General features: G+C 44.1%; 3 protein-coding genes across 4 annotated transcripts in view; 1 reads left to right on the top strand and 2 right to left on the bottom strand.

Annotated features, from left to right (window-relative positions):
- Nucleotides 1–14,354, bottom strand: part of GPR137C (G protein-coupled receptor 137C) — a 35,632-nt gene extending 21,278 nt beyond the window's left edge. For both annotated transcript variants that reach the window (XM_089522892.1, XM_089522893.1), the window contains exons 1-2: nt 14,000–14,354; nt 340–383 (exon numbers count right to left, since the gene is read on the bottom strand). In XM_089522892.1, coding sequence (XP_089379018.1) covers nt 340–383; nt 14,000–14,293 — 338 coding nt within the window. In that variant the 5' untranslated portion in view covers nt 14,294–14,354. The remainder of the gene's footprint in view (nt 1–339; nt 384–13,999) is intronic.
- Nucleotides 2,740–4,939, bottom strand: LOC149315288 (uncharacterized). Its single transcript, XM_089521493.1, has 2 exons — nt 3,788–4,939; nt 2,740–2,745 (listed from the first exon to the last, which is right to left on the bottom strand). Exons 1-2 carry the CDS (start codon nt 4,937–4,939, stop codon nt 2,740–2,742), a joined length of 1,158 nt encoding a protein of 385 aa, XP_089377619.1.
- A 666-nt stretch (nt 14,355–15,020) lies between the features above and the next one.
- Nucleotides 15,021–16,830, top strand: part of TXNDC16 (thioredoxin domain containing 16) — a 52,927-nt gene continuing 51,117 nt past the window's right edge. Inside the window, exon 1 of the mRNA XM_089522889.1 lies at nt 15,021–15,129. The gene's annotated coding sequence lies outside the window, so the exon portion shown is untranslated. The remainder of the gene's footprint in view (nt 15,130–16,830) is intronic.

Below are 16,830 nucleotides of genomic sequence, written 5' to 3'. Positions count from 1 at the left end.
ATAAGACCTACACATATTTTAAAAATCCACATTTAAAATTGTCTGGATAAGCCTGCCAGAAGAGACTGGTCTTCACTGCTCTTTTAAATCAGCCAGTGTATTCAGCTGTTGAATCTCTTCTGGCAGGTCATTCCACAGTCTAGGGGCGGCTGAAGAAAACGTCCTGTAGCTGTCAGTTGGCAACCTAGTCGAGGCTGAGTTATGGTTTTTGAAAATATAGAGATGAAGCAGAAACTAAAAACAATAAAATAATTAAGAGTATCACACTAATCAAGCAATTAAAGTAAACCACAATAATAAATAATCAGTTTAATAGAGTAAAGCTCCTCTGATACTTACTTGTATCTGTTGAATTCAGCAGCACACTTGACTTTGAAGATGACCTATTGAGAAAGACAACATTCTTATTTTTTCTTGCATGTTGGTGGTTGTTTATTGCATCATACAAACACAAACAGCATAAACACAAGCCATTTTCAGAGGAAACAAGAAAAGGCAGCTTAAACTGGATCAAAACCAACCAAATCCACAGAGTATGTATTCCATTCCAGCAGTGACTTGTAGGTGCTCCTGGGTGCTTAATAGCAAAGATCTATGGCAGTACCTAACCCAGGAAACATCCAGGGGTAGCCGTGATTTACTGGTAGCAAATCCAGTAACATCAAAGATCCACCAAACGATGATACTTTTATTGGGACAACCAAAATGCACAACATACATTATTGGTCTTGGTGGTTTCCAGACCTTCCATCATTTTAATATGTAGAGAGATGTTGTAGCACCTTTGAGACTAACTGAAAGAAGTTGGCAGCATTAGCTTTCATAGACTTAAGTCACCTTCATCACATGCATTCCTCAGACACATTGTTCAAATGCATCTGTGGAAGTAGACTTAAGTCTATGAAAGCTCATGCTGCCAATTTTTTTCTTTCAGTTATTAGTCTCAAAGGTGCTGATTTTACTGACTAACATGGCTTTATCTTTGAATTTCATCATTTTGGTCACTGTCTTCTGGACACGCTCCAGCCTGCAAATATCCTTTTTGATTGGTAGTGCCCAGAATTGGACACAATATTCCAGGTGAGGCCTGAGCAAAATATTTAAGACAAGGTCCTGATATAGTTAGTCCCCTCCACGCTGTTTTTAAAAACTATGCAGCAGGTAAACATTAAGACTGAAGTACAGCCAGCCCTCTATGTCCATGGATTCAAGTATCCACAGCTTGAAAATATTTTTAAAAATTAGAAAGAAACCCTGATTTTGCCATTTTATGTAAGGGACACCATTTTACTAATATATTTTACAAATATCAATCAATCAATCAATCAATCTTTATTAATGCTTAAGCCAAAGGCCATTCGCATGATAAAATATAAAACCAATAACAGCAATTCAAAATTATAAAATATTCCATCGAATAGCATCAAATAGCATCCAGATTTAATACATAATATACTTCCAATCAATTAAATAAAACAACTTTAAAAGAAAAGAAAAAAAAACCACTTCAAGGTTTGGATAAGATCATCCACCTAAGAATCATTAAAAACATTTTTAAAAAAAACAAAAACAGCTTCAAAGTTTAGATAAAGTCATCCCCCTGACAATCAACTGCAATGTCTGCTATTACCCTTGCCCGAATTTTGTTTGCTGCTGAAGCAAACAATGAAACCTTATAAGTTACCTTTGAATCAATATCAGACAAGAGATAAAAAATCTTTTCAGAAATGGTATTAGACTGTAAATTGGACAAAATAGATCCCATAAATTTTGTTCTTGGACCAGTATATAGTGAGCAAGAAAACAAATAATGAGGCAAATCCTCGATTTCTGGGGCTCCACAAATACATAAACGGGAATCCTTAGGTGTATGTGAATATCTACCGTCAATCATGGCTGAGGGCATTGTTTGGAAGCGAAGAGCTGTAAAAGCCTGTCTAAGCTTTAGAAATGTAAGATTCCCTAGATACATAGCCATCTGATGGTCCAATTTATATAATCTAAACCAATTGGAAAATTTCGAATTATTAATAGCCACCCTATCCAGATTCACATCATGGTTAAAAATATATTCACGGAGCTTCTCTCTTGAATTCAAACTAGAAGAATTTTCAGTTAGAGCAGGATATAATTCAAGCAGCCTCTGATGTCTTGAGCTCCAGACTTTACAGGTTGATAAATATTGAAAACACAACTTAGGAAAAACCTTAAGCGTAGAATCTTTAACAGATCTCCAGTAATTAATTAAAGTAAAGTAAATGCGAGCTCTAATGGAAGGCAGGCCAACCTCAGCCCGGACCAAGGCTGCGGGCGTGCCAGGTGGAAGTAGGAGCAATTTCCTGAGAAACATATTCTGGATGGCCTCCAGTTTGACCATTTGGGAATCATCCCAGCCCCACACGGCAGCACCATAAAGAATCTGGGTTATAACTTTACTCTGATATATTTTGACAGTAGGTGCAACTAGATGACCCCCTGCCTGATTATAGAATCTAAGGATTGCTCCAATTGATCTCACAGCTACTGCTCTACTAGCTTCTATATGGGACTTCCAAGAGAGGTTTTCTGTGAAATGAATGCCGAGATACTTAAATTCTCTGCATTGTTCAATCTGATGACCGTTAATAGAACAACGAAAATCAGAGTGTCTTTTCCCAAAAACCATTACCTTAGTTTTATTATAGTTGATAACAAGCTTTTCCTTGGAGCAAAATGCCTCTAGCTTGGAAAGTAACCTTCTCAGACCTATACGTGTAAGTGAAATTAGAACCATGTCATCAGCATATAACAGAATAGAGATCTTTTTTGGTCCAAGTGTAGGTGGAAAAAATTCTGGGCCAGAAAGTGCTGGAATGATGTCATTCAAATATAGATTAAAAAGTGTTGGTGCCAAGAGGCATCCTTGTTTAACTCCTTTATTTGTAGGAATAGGATCAGTTAGTGAACCAGAGGTACCAACTCTTATCCTTGCTGTTGTATTGGTATAAAGTTCCTTAATCAAAAACAATAAGCGGTTGTCTATATTAGTATTGGCCAATTTATGCCATAACAAGTTTCTATCAATTGAATCAAAGGCTGCTGCTAGATCAATAAAGGCAACAAACAGATGTTTTGTAGGGCCTTCAATTCCTTTCTGGGCTAAATAATAAAGAGTCAAACAGTGGTCAATAGTACTCTGGCCTTCCCTAAATCCAGCTTGTTCAGGATAAATAATCTGGTTATTAAATTCCCAATCCTCCAGTCTATTTAATAGATATCTACTATATAGCTTAGAATCCACGTCCAGAAGGCTTATGGGCCGATAGTTATTAGGATCTTGCTTATCTCCCTTCTTATATATGGGGACAACTACGCTCTGTTTCCAGCCTACTGGAGTTATCCCGGTATTATTGATTTGGGTAAACACCTTAGCTAATATTGGAGCCCACCAATCAGGAAAGTTTTTATATATTTCTGGGGGCATCATATTTTCTCCTGGGGCTTTATTCAATGCCAAAGCTGCAATCAGCTTTTTTATCTCAGATTCTGAAACTGGGGGCCATTGAGGCAGATAGGTAGTTTTTAAATCAAAAAAAGAGTGATGCTCTGCATTTGTAACTCCGTAGAGTTTACTAAAATGGCTATACCATTGTTGTGATGTAATATGCCCAACAATAACCGGTCTAATCTTATTCATGCCAGAAGCTGTAATATCCCAAAACTGTTTCTCATTTTTTTCTGTAACAGCTTGCGCTAGTTGTTTCCATTGTGTTCTAATATATTCATCTTTTTTGTGTTTTAAGAGTGCCTTATAGGATGACCGCATAGAGGCTAAGATGTCAGGAGAGATATTGTCGTTGTTTCTAAGTGCCTGCCGAGAGCACTTCATCAGTGCTTTCCGAGCATTTCGACATTCCAAATCAAACCATTTGTTAGTTGCTACCGTGTTGGGATTAAATTGTTTGTTACTCACCAATTTGGGCCTAAGCATTTGAATGATGGTTTGAAAAATATGTAAAATATCTGAAGTGGAATTTAAAATAGCTGATTGTAGGGACTTAAAGGTAATACTCTCCAGTATCTGATGGACTGAGATGCCCAAATTAATTGACCACCGTATTCTCTGTTCTCCTATATGAATTCCATTTAGATTTAAATTTAAATTTAAATTTTGGGGAGTACAAGGGGGGTGAAATGACCTAGTATTAAATAATAATGACAATGGGAAATGATCACTTTCAACACGACTAATAACTTCAAATTTACAAATATCAGGAACCAGATTTGCAGATACTATTATATAATCTATTGTACTTGTTCCCCTGTTGGTAACATAAGTATATGGACCTGATGTCAGATCGTAGTGGGTTCCGTTAAGGCACTGCAAGCCATGCAAAGAAAGAATTTCTATAAGCTTAAAGCCAGCTTTGTTGGTAATTATATCCTTTGAGACCCTAGGGACAGGTGCACTATAAGCAGTTGATCCTTGGTTAGTACTCTCCACCTGCCTTGAGTCATTTCCAATTCTAGCATTAAAGTCTCCACAGAGTAAAAGCCTTGTAGAGGGATATTGACTCTCCAAAGAAAATATGGTTTCAGATAAGCTATCCCAAATATTGTTAGGACCTACGTTCTTTGCTAAGTTAGGGGGAAAGTAAACATTTATGCAAATTAGGGAACCAAAACACATGCTGTTGATGACTAGCACCTGTATACAATGTGGAAAGGCACAAGTTATTGGTTGAATCTCCGCCTGTAAATCAACAGATATGAATATTGTAAGACCGCCACTACCACGGCCTCTTGTACAACTTTTAACTGCGGGAACAGAGAATGCTTGAAATCCATAGAGAGATGGCAAATTAGTTTCAAGCGCCCATGTCTCTTGTAAACATAGAATTTTAAAAGTTTGAAGGTAATTTGCAAAATCTGCATCATGGAACTTGTTTCCCCAGCCCATGATATTCCAACATAATAAGCTTAGTTGTCAAGCTGATGTTAAGTCCATGTCATCATCAATATTCAAGAGTTTTGTTTGAGCTGGATCCTTTTGTTTGTTGGATGCTTCATGCAGAGAGGGTACAGTGTTAACTCTCTTAGGTTCCAAAGGTTGTACTGTAGTTATAGTTGTAAGGTCCTTTTTATTCATTGATAAGAGAGCATCAATAGAACTCATATCTAAAGCTCTCTCCACCTCATGGACCTCAGCAGTAGTTATTGAATTCCACAGTGGTATGGCCAAATCCTTTGTGGTAAGCAGCATATTTTTAAGGTCCTCTACTCTAGATGTGATGTCATATTGTTCTATATTAATTATTAAGTCACTTGGATCTGTGGCCTGTTTCTCTGTGGGTTGCCTCTCTGCCATACTGTTGGAGGTTTTAACTAAGTTGGGCTTTGGTGTGGTCTTACTCAAGGTCTCTTTAGGGATTCCTTTAGGAATTATCAAGTGAGCATTACTTTGATCTGCAAGCCCCCCACTACCATGCTTATTAGGGAACAGAGGAGATATAATTTGATCACGAAAAACCTGTGCTGGAATTATTTGGAACTTGAATAAAAAAGGTTTCATTTTTAACAACATGAGAGGAATTGTAGATTGTTCAAAAGTTAACAGGATTCGCTTATAAGTTGATATATTAGGAAGCCATTCCACCGCAAGGATATCAATGTCGTAGGAGGGCACCTGTAGAAGTTGGCTCAGCGAAGATCTAATGGTTCCATTGGACCTCCATCTGCCGTTATTTATACTGTTAAAAGCAATTTGCAACATAACTTGGTTTACTTGTAAAACCCTGCTATGGTTTCTTTCCCCCATCTCCTTAGAAGTTACTGGTAGACTGCCTCTGGGGTTGTTGGTAGTGGGAATCCTCACTTTACTGGATATTTCTCTATTGACATAATCTGAATTTTCTTTTGCCACTAATTGCTTCTGCATGAAAGTCTCAAAGGAATGTTTGAGAAGCTCTACCTGATTAACAATTTTCCCTAAGCGCTCATAAATTGAGATAACAGTATGAGCTGTTAAAAGGCATTGTTTTGTCACAAAGTCAGGAGGATTTAACTTGTTTTGCTTTGTGAGTTGTTCCTTCTCAGTATCTGGCAGTTTCTCCCATACGGACTCATTTAGTTCCAGGGACACCCCTTCATGAATGTTAACCGGCTCACTCCCTGAAGATGCTAAAAGTTCAGATAAAAGCTCATTTTCTTTTCCCAACACAAGAAAGTTGTTAGCAGTTGGAATTGTAAATTCTAAGTTTGAGTTTGCCAATGTAGATGGAATACTCACAGTTTCCTCATTAACAAGTAAGTCATCGATTTTAAGCTGTTTGGAAGCTTTGTTATGCTTATTTATATCAGGGCTTGTTCTACAGCGCTTTTTATTGCCCATATCAGTAATTTCACCAAACAGTCTCTCCCTCGCTGCTGCTGGGCTGCCAGGTGGGAGGGGGGATATTCCAGGGGCCAGCTAAGCCCCACAAACGCTGCCTCTCTCCCTCACTGCTGCTGCTGCTGCTGCTGCTGCTGCTGCTGCTGCTGCTCACCGAGGGTGCTGTTCCTGGGCCTCTTTTTAAAGGGCCCTGGGCGGTGCCCTTGCCTCTGTTGCTGCTGCTGGGCTGCCAGGTGGGAGGGGGGATATTCCAGGGGCCAGCTAAGCCCCACAAACGCTGCCTCTCTCCCTCACTGCTGCTGCTGCTGCTGCTGCTGCTGCTCACCGAGGGTGCTGTTCCTGGGCCTCTTTTTAAAGGGCCCTGGGCGGTGCCCTTGCCTCTGTTGCTGCTGCTGGGCTGCCAGGTGGGAGGGGGGATATTCCAGGGGCCAGCTAAGCCCCACAAACGCTGCCTCTCTCCCTCACTGCTGCTGCTGCTCCTCACCCTATTTTACAAATATATTTAATGGGATTTGAACATCCACAGATTTTGTTATCCACGGTGGGTCCTGAAACCAAACCCTAGCAAATACCAAGGACTCACTGTATTCATTCTCATTCCAGAGGAAAAAATGTATAAATCAGATAAATAAATCAAGACTAGTAAAGGATTTCATATCATTGTAATTCCTGGTCCTGGTTTCTTTTTATCATTTCCTTCTCATGGCAATGCGGGTTTGTTGGCTTTGCACCATGGAGGCTAGAGAAGACAAAATTTCATTGTTTCACCAAAATCAATGCCTTCTTCTTTTCAAAATGTGTTTGTATGTCTGCTGCTACATTAGTAAAAGCAGAGATTCCTTACAGCTGTACACTGTACCAATATTTGTGACAACAACATTTAAAAAAATTAATTCACTTTGTATTTTCCTGAGTAAACTGTATCTTTGATTAATCTAACATACTATTTTTATGCTATGTCAAGGGAGACATTGTGCTGTTTATGTCTCTAAAATGACTTTCCATCTATAAAGGGTGATCGTGTTGCATTTTCCCCATGAAACTTCTCATTTTTACAAGGGGTGGGGAATAATGGAGAAGATAAAATAGTGATGTAAAAAAACTTTAAAGTCATAGAGGGGGACTGTCCCCCCTTTTGTCCCATGGCTTCAAAATTTCTGGAAATTTTACCAGTAGATGTATACTACGTCAGTAGAGGTATAGTGTCTAGATCAAGGGAAGTAATAGTGACACACCTGGAATACTGTGTCCAATTCTGGGCACCACAACTCAAAAAGGATGTGGAGAAACTGGAGCGCGTCCAAAGGAGGGTGACTAACATGGTGAAGGGCCTGGAAGATGTGCCTTATGAGGAATGCCTTAGGGAGCTGGGGATGTTTAGCCTGGAGAAGAGGAGGTTAAGGGGTGATATGACAGCCCCGTTTAGGTATTTGAAAGGGTGTCATATTGAGGATAGAACAAGTTTATTTTCTGCTGCTCTAAGGAACAGGACCCAGAGCAATGGATTCAAACTACTGGAAAAGAGATTCCAGCTCAACATTAGGAAGAACTTTCTGACTCTAAGAGCTGTTCAACAGTGGAAGATACTCTCTCTGAGGATGGTGGACTCCCTTTCTTTGGAGGTTTCTAAACGAAGGCTGGATGGCCATCTGTAGGGAGTGCTTTAATTGAGAGTTCCTGCATGTCAGAATGGGGTTGGACCGGATGGCTCTTGTGGTCTCTTCCAACTCTGTGATTGTATGATGGACACTGTGCCCCAATTAATGGAGGTTAGAACTGTGTTGGCTTTTGGGCTGTTGCATTACATCAGAGAAGTCTAGGAGATGGTTTGGGGAGAAAGGGAAATTGGTCAATTTTCACTCTGCAAAGTGTTTTTGCCTGTGTTCAGCTTTAAATTCTGACTTGCAGTCCTGGTTCTCTATTTAGGTTCAAAAATACACTAAAAGGGCATTGCTGCTTGGCATGAGTGGTTGTGGTTTCTGCTTAATGACCCCGTGGCACGCTCAATCTGTAAAATGACGTACCTTTTTCATGAGTCACGTCTTTAAGATCAGTCCCATTTCCACACTGTGTATCAGGGTGGGAATCATGCAGCTCTAGATGTCATTGCATTGCACATCCCAGAATTCCTCACCATTGGTTGGCTAGGGAGGATGGGACCAGCAGTCCCACAAATATCTGCAGGACTGCACAATAACCCCCACTGTACATGTGTCCTGTGAAATGTTTAACAGCAACTGCTAGTTGGGGATGATGGGAATAGGAATCCAACATAATGAGAGGATGCCAAGGTGGTGAAGGCTGCCTTAGCAGATCAAAAAGCTGTCTGGTCTTAAGACAAACTGCTTGCTCCCAAGAAGCTCTGCTTTGTGGGATGTAATCCACCAGCTTTTTTTACAAATAGCTCTTGAGAGCTCCAAGCAACAAAATGACTCTTCAGAGACTACTGAAATCCCTGCCTCACAAGGAAGAACAAAGAAATAGAGTCCCGACAGCAGGAATACAACCCAAAGGGAGCAGTTGCTGCTGTGCGCCTTAAGTCATTCCAACTTATGGCAACCTAAGGCAAACCTATCATGGGTTTTTCTTGACACATTTCTTTAGCGGAAGTTTGCCATTGCTGTCCTCTGAGGCTGAGAGAGTGCGACTTGCCTAAGGTCATCCAGTGGGTTTCATGGCTCAGAAGAGAGTCAAACACAGAGTCTCAAACCACTGTGCCATGCTGGCTCTCTAAACACATGACTCTTCCATGGGAACTTGCTTATTTTTCAAATGCTATGCTTGGAGATAGCAAAAGGATGAACAAGGAAATCCTAAGAGAGACAGTGTGGTGTAATAGTTTGAGCTTGGGCAGGTCACACTCTCTCAACTTCACAGGGTGCCAATGACAAACCGCCTTGAAGAAACTTGCCAAGAAAAACCTGCATATGTTCACCTTAGGGTTACCATAAGCCAGAAATGACTTGAAGGCACACAACAAGCAAGCCTGAGCTCATTTTCTGACTGTCTTCCTACACGTCCTGACTACTATTTGTTTGAATTCCTCTTTGGTGATTGCCCCCCGTTTTCTTGTATATGTCCCTTTGAAATCTTAGCTCAACTGAAAGTTCTTTAGACATCCGTTCTGGTTTCTTTAGACACCGTCCAATTTTCCTCCTCATTGGAAAGGCTGGTTTACAGCTGAACATTAAGAACGCAAAAATAAATGACTAAAGGCGATTTAAATAACTTTAATGTAGACAATGAAGACATTGAGAGTTAAAAATTCTCCACATTTTGGCGGAGTCATAAATCAGAATAGAGGCTGCAGTCAAGAAATCAGAAGACGATTAGGAATGGGAAGGGCGGCTATGAAAGAACCAGACAAGATCTTGAAGTGCAAAGATGTATCACTGGAATTAGGATTGTCCATGCCATCGTATTTCCCATTTCTATGTATGGCTGAGAAAGCTGGAAAATAAAGAAAGTGGATAGGAAGAAAATCAATTCAAAGGAGGAGAGTTAGTGGATACCCTGAACTACTAAGAAGACCAATAAATGGGACCTAGAGCAAACATGAGCCAGCATGGATGATGGTTTGAGCACTGGACTATGACTCTGGGGACCAGGGGTCAATTCCCAGTTTGGCCATCAAACCAACTGGGCAGCCTTGGACATGTCACATGTTCTCAGCCTCAGGGAAAGGCAAAGGCAAACCTCCTCTGAATAAATCTTGCCAAGTAAACCCCATGATAGGGTCTCCGTAAATCAGAAACTATTTGAAGGCACATGCCAACAAGAACAGCAGCAGCAAACAAAGCCTGAACGCTCCCTAGAAGCCAAGATGATAAACCGAGACTGTTGTACTTTGGACATACCATGGGAAGAGACAACTCACTAGAAAAGGCAGTGACGCTTGGTAAGGAGGAAGGCAGTAGGGAAAGAGGAAGACCACATTCGAAATGGATAGATCCAAGTGAAGAAGCCACAGATGACTTTGGTCCAAAACACACTGCAGAAATAATCCAGTTTGAGACCACTTTAACTGCCCTGGCTCAATGCTAGGGAATCCTGGGAACTGTAATTCCTTAGCACTCAGAAAGGGCAGTTAAATCACTCACAAACTGGATTGTTTCTGCAGTGTGTTTTGGACCTTTGCAAAACCTGAGGATAGAGGGACTTGGAGGTCTCTCATCATGAACTCAAAGTCAACTCGACAGCATTCCAGCAGATTTGGAAAAGGCAGCTAGGGTTTACAGACTGTGTTTGACACTACCCCTATGAACTGCCCTTGCCTCTACCTCCCCTCCTCTTTGTAAAGCCGGTATGATACTTTGCAGTCCAATACCTTCTGCGTAGTTATTTGGATATTAAGTCCCGCAGCGCTCAGCGGGGCTTACGACCAAGTTTTAAGTACAGAAAAGAAACACAGCCCAAAAGCTGTTATTCTTTATGTAAGCGAATTGCAAGCTATAAAGGTTTATTATTCCCGCTTCAATCTTTTATTTCCAATGTTAGCGATTTTTCTTTTTTAAAAGGCTGGGAGCATCCGTGGTTATTTTTAAATGGTAAGCCAAGGAGCTTTCCGGCACGCGTCATGTGAACACCACACCCCCAAGAAATGGATGAAATCATTGTTGACACTGCATCCAAAAATGACAGGACAAATCTGCAGCAAAGAGCGAGAAGGTCTGTCTACAGGTTTGCTCAAGACCTGACCGATAAACACTACTCTCGCCTCCTGCAAAAAAAGAAAGAAGAAAAAAAAGAACTGCAGGAAAGAAGATGCAAACAGTGGCTAAAAATACAAAGTGCGCCCCATTCTGTTTTTTTTAAAAAGGAAAAGCGTGTCTAATTGAATTCATGCCAGGGGTAGGTTCAGATCCAAGGGTTCAATTATCGCATGTGTTTTTGCCCAGGAGTAAGTCCCATAGGATGATGCACCCCTGCATTCCAAGTAAATATAAGAATTGCACCGCAAGAGGCTTCAAAACATCTGACTTTCAAGCCAGGGCTTGGAAGGTTGTTTTTGTTCCAAAAGGGACACAAATGGAGATGTCAAAGGACAACGTATGGGGTTTGAAAACAAGAGATCAACAAGACCCGCAGTCGAGGTGCAGATCGCAAGAAATCCATCCAGGAGCAAGGAAAACACTTCACACCAATATTTCAGTATTGATCCATGCAACACCAGGAGGCAAAAGGACTCGGGAATTAAAAAGGAGCTGTTTGTTCGGTTGAAAAGAAACAATGGTGGTGGTGAGGGGGGTGAAGATAAAATATATATATTTTGGAAAAGAAAGATGATATTACAGGAATGAGGCAAAAAAAGAAGAAATTGGTGGGAGGGGAAGGCACTGGCAACAATCGGAGGAGGGAGGAGAAGCTCCCAAGCAATGACGTAATGCTCACAGCAGCGCTTTCTCCAGCTGAGCCAGCGCCAGCCTTGCTATTCTGTGTCTACATCTCCATCATCTAGAAAGGAGGAAAGATGCAGGTGGCATTTATTGCAGCATTAGCTCAGTAAGACTCCAATTCACTTCTTCAGACAGGAGCCTAGTAAGGCTCATGTCGAAATAAGACAGCTTAGTCCAGAGAAATTTGCATCCATACTACAGAAATATTCTGGCTTGAGAACACATGAACTGCCCTGGCTCCATGCTATGGAATTCTGGGAATGGTGGTTTGTTGTGGCACGGTACCACAACAAGCCACCATTCCCAGAATTCCATAGCATGGAGCCATAGCAGTTCAAGTGGTCTCAAACCATATTATTTCTGCAGTGTGGATGCAGCCGATGAAGAGTCCTGTTGACACCTGGAAGACTTGTTGATTTATTTCTGCATCTGCTTTTCCCTTGCCTCCGAAAGAAGAGGACTGGAGCAGACACAAAGCTTCTGTGGAAGTCAACTAGTCAGGCTTCAGGGTGTCGCAGAACGTATTTATTCCTGCACCAGCTTTGCAGGACTCCTGTCCCACCCTCCGAAGGAATGGTCTGGAGCCCACAAAAAACATCTGCTGGAATAAACTGGTGAGCCTTCACAGTGTCACCAAATGCCAATGTGTGTGTTGTGTGCCTTCAAGTCACTTCCAACTAAGGGCAACGCTATGGTGACCCTGCCTATCATGTTGTTTTTTTGGCCAGGTTTGTTCTGAGGAGGTTTGCCATTGCCTTCCTTTGAGGCTGAGAGAGTATGACTTGTCCAAGGTCACCAAGGGGTTTCTATGGGCGAGCTGGGAATCAAACCCTGGTCTCCAGAGTTGCACTCCAACACTCAAATCTGTATAGAATCCTAGAGTTGGAAGAGATCCCAAGGGCCCTGATCCAGTCCAACCCCCTTCTGCCATGCAGGAACTCTCCGTCAAAGCATCCCCATTGACAGATGGCCATCCAGCCTCTGCTTTAAGACCTCCAAGGAAGGAGACTCCACTCCACTCCGAGGAAGGAGTGTGTTCCCCTGTCAAACAGCCCTTACTCTCAGGAAGTTCTCCTAATGTTTAAATGGAATCTCTTTTCCTGCAGCTTGCATCCATTGTTCTGGGTCCTGTTCTCTGGAGCAGCAGAAAACAAGCTTGCTCCCTCCTCAAGATGACATCTTTTCTCAACTGGTGCTGTTCCTCCTGAATGCCATCCCATTGACTTCTCTATTACCAGCCCTAAATGAACCGGGACTTGTGGAAGCGTCTTGCTGGAATGAAACTGCCTCCTTTCCCAGGGACCAAGGGCTCCTTTCTTTGCTCCCTGAAGCTAACCCAGCATTTACCCTCCCTGGCCATTTCCCTGTACCTCTCCTGCATGCTTTTACAGCCCAGACTGCCTCTGTGGAAAGCCCTAAGACCTTGCAAGGTGGCTCTGGAGACCAGGCTTCAAATGCCAGCTGGATCCTTAAACCCGCCGGGTGCCCTTGGGCAGGAAGCCACACTCTCTCAGCCTCAGGGGAAGGCGATGGCAAACCCCTGGCCCAGAAAACCCCAGAACAGCTGGAAAAGGCTTGAAGGCACACAACAAAAAGAAACAATGTGTGTCTAGGAAGGTCTATAGGAAAGATATGTATGAAACCACAAGAAGAAAGGGCTGCCGTTGGTCCAAAGCAGCGTAAAGGCACGCAATAAACAACAACGCAACCTTGAAGAAGGGGAAGGGGAAGGAAAGAGGGGCAGAGATGAATGGGTCTTTGTTGCTGGAGGAGAGGAAAGGAAAGGAAAGGAGGCATCCGTCCCGGGGCTCTTCTCTGGAGCAGATGCACCAAATGTGGTAAACAAGCCCGAGGGAGGCGGGCCTGGGCTGAGGGCATCGGGGGGGGGGGGGGGCTGCCTATGGGCACAAGCCCTCGCATAGGACACTCTCTGTGGGTCCCTTTCACACGGGGGTTTGCTCTTGCCCTGGCAGACACGCGTCTTCCTTCCTTGCAGCGCCTCTCCCTTTGGAATACACGCGTCTGCCGTTCTCTGCCTTAGGGACGCGCCTGCCCTTTCCTTACACATAGACACACACCTGCGCCTGTCTCGGCATACACGTGTCTTCCCTCCACACGTGTGTGTTTCTGCATACATCTCTGCCTGCCCTTCCCTCGCACACATCTCTCTCTCTCTCTCTCTCGCACGGAGCCGGTCCCTTCGCCATCCATCCGCCCGTCCCTGGGTCCTTACCTGGGCGAAGTAGAGGTTGAGGAGGGCCAGGGAGGCGAAGAGCAGCGAGGCCGGCGCGGGGCCCAGCAGCAGCCAGCGGGGCGCGGGCGGGAGGCGGGCGAGGGCGAAGGCGCAGCGGAGGGCGCGGAGGGCGGCCCAGAGCAGGCCCACGAAGAGCGCCGCGCTCCGGCAGCTCAGCCTCCGCGCCTGGCTCCGCCGGCAGAGCAGCAGCCAGAGCTGCCAGTAGGCGAAGGCGAAGAGGCCCAGGCACAGCGCCGCCTGCGCCGCCGGAACCCAGACGCACGGCGCCCACATCGCCCCCAACCTTCATGGGCCCCTCAGGCCGCCGGCCTCCTTCCCTTGTCGCTGCTCCCTCGCCCACAGAAACAACAATCAGCTGAGCCCCGGGCCTCGGAATTTGAGGAGATCGGCTCCGGCGCCCCATTGGCTGGCCCCGACGCCCCGCCCACTCGGGGGGTTATTGCTGCGCCGATTGGTTCCCTGGAAGTGTCGCTCAGCTTCCACAGTTCCCGCCCCCTCCACCGGGGCCACGCCCACTCGGTTCGTTCCTTGAAAATGTCGCCCAGCTCCCTAAGTCCCCGCCCCCTCCACCGGAGCCACGCCCACTCGGAGCCTTACAGCCGCGCCCATTGGTTCTCTGGAAGTGTCGCTCAGCTTTCAGAATCCCCGCCCCCTCCACCGGAGCCACGCCCACTCGGTTGGTTCCTTGAAAGTGTCGCCCAGCTTCCTAGGTCCCCGCCTCCTCCACCGGAGCCACGCCCACTCGGAGCCTTAGAGCCGCGCCGATTGGTTCGCACAACTTCCATGTCCCGCCCCCTCCTCCTCCTCCTCTTCTTGGGGGCAGTGTGTCTTTATTTGTTTTTTAGGTTGGCGCCGTCCGCCCGCTCCGGATTTGCTAAATTCTCTTTCAATCACCCTCCTTTTATTTCCCCTTGTTTTGGCTTGGATCGAGAGAGTCCTTCTCTGAGCCTCTTCCCGGAAGAGAGAGAGAGGGCCTTCTCGGCTGCGCTTTGCAAATGGCAGCAGCATGGCTCCAGTGCCTTCTTTTGGGAAGGACGCCTGGAAGGCTGTAGGGAGGAAGGGAAGAAGAGCAGGAAGCCTCTCCTGGAGGCCCAGCCCTGGATTTGGGGGTATCTACATCTATCTATCTATCTATCTATCTATAGCTTTCTCTCTCTCTCTCTATAGCTATATATCTATCTATCTAAATAGACATACATGTATATCTCCCTCTATATATATGTATTTCCATAGATAGATAGATATGTAGACATATCTATCTATGTATCTATAGACAGAAAAAAGAGGTTCCTTTTTGCAGAGCAAATCTGAATTCTCTCTCTCTCTCTCTCTAAATCTTTCTCTCTCTCTCTCTCTCTCTATATATATATATATATATATATCTGTCGCTATATAGAGATAGATACATAGATCTATACATATCTATATAGCTATACAGATATATCTATACATTTATGTTTGTCTGTGTGTGTGTGTATATATATACATACAGTATACTGCAGAACTATGACATGGTTTTTGTAGGCTTTCCAGGCTAAATGGCCACGATCTAGCAGAGTTTGTTCCTGACGTATTGCCAGCATCTGTGGCATCTGGCATCTTCAGAGAATGCTGGCATGGAAGAGAGTGGGGTGTGTGTGTGTGTGTGTGTATACACACACACACACACACACACACACACACACACACATATACACTGTGTGACCCTTGTTTTGGAGGCAAGGCCTCAAGGTGGAAGGAGATGCAAAGGGGATTTGTGTCAGTGATGACTGTCTGCTGGGGAAGCCTTTGACCCTGGATGGCTTTCATTTGCATGAACTGGCTCTTGATCTCAGTGTTTCTCAGGACTGGAGGATGGTTCAGTTCACGGATGACCAGGGCATCCAAGAGCGGCAATGCTGCCTTGCCATTCAGCAACAGAACAATACACAGATGGACATGGAAGTCACTCCTCCCAACCCAGGGCCACACAGTGTGCATGTACATACATACATACATACATACATACATATACATACACTTGTCCCTTCACGTTCGCTGGGTTTAGGGGCACAAGACCCTCGTGAATATGGAAGAACCACAAATAACAAAGCCACCATGTTTTTACCTGAGAGGACACCTCTCTAGGGATCTCTAGGTCCTCCAGGGCAACTCTGTGGCCAACGTCCGACAGACACTGACCATAGAGTTACGCTAAAGAAGCTACAAATGCCTAGTAGAGTATTCTCTCTTGGACAGTCTTTCAGTGTAGCATTTAGTTAAAGTTGACCACAGAGTTGCGCTGGAGGACCTAGATATTCCTAGAGAAAACATATTAATCAAATCCGTGAATAATCAAATCTGAAAATATCAAAGCCACAAATACGGAGGTGTGTGTGTGTGTGTGTGTGTGTACACACATACACGTGCACATACACGCCCTACTCACTTCCATGCCAGCATTCTCTGAAGATGCCAGATGCCACAGATGCTGGCAAAACATCAGGAGAAAACTCTGCTAGAACATGGCCACAGACCCTGAAAAACCCACAAAAAACTATGGATCCCGGCCATGAAAGCCTTTGACTTCACTGAGCTATTACAGTTTGAGACTGCTCTAACTGCCCTGGCTCAATGCTATGGAATTCTGGGAACTGTAGTTTTGTGAGACGTCTAGCCTTCTCTGTCAGAGGGCTCTGGTGCCACAACAAACTACAATTCCCAGGGCAGTTAAAGCAGTCTCAAACTGGATTAGTTCTGCAGTGTGTTTTGGACCATAGATAGCAATGTTAGCTATTACTGTGGTTTTATGGTGGTGGTAAAGTCTGTAA

The sequence above is a fragment of the Sceloporus occidentalis genome, unplaced genomic scaffold (assembly GCF_023333645.1).
Source record: "Sceloporus occidentalis isolate IW3139 unplaced genomic scaffold, rSceOcc1.0.p SCAF_4, whole genome shotgun sequence".
Lineage (NCBI taxonomy): Eukaryota > Metazoa > Chordata > Lepidosauria > Squamata > Phrynosomatidae > Sceloporus > Sceloporus occidentalis.
Note: the sequence above shows the minus strand (reverse complement) of the source record. Positions and strands in the feature narration are given on the sequence as shown.

What these genes read in the sequence shown, in the direction of transcription:
- LOC149315288 (XM_089521493.1), bottom strand. Translation starts at nt 4,939, where the DNA reads ATGGGCTGGGGAAACAAGTTCCATGATGCAGATTTTGCAAATTACCTT.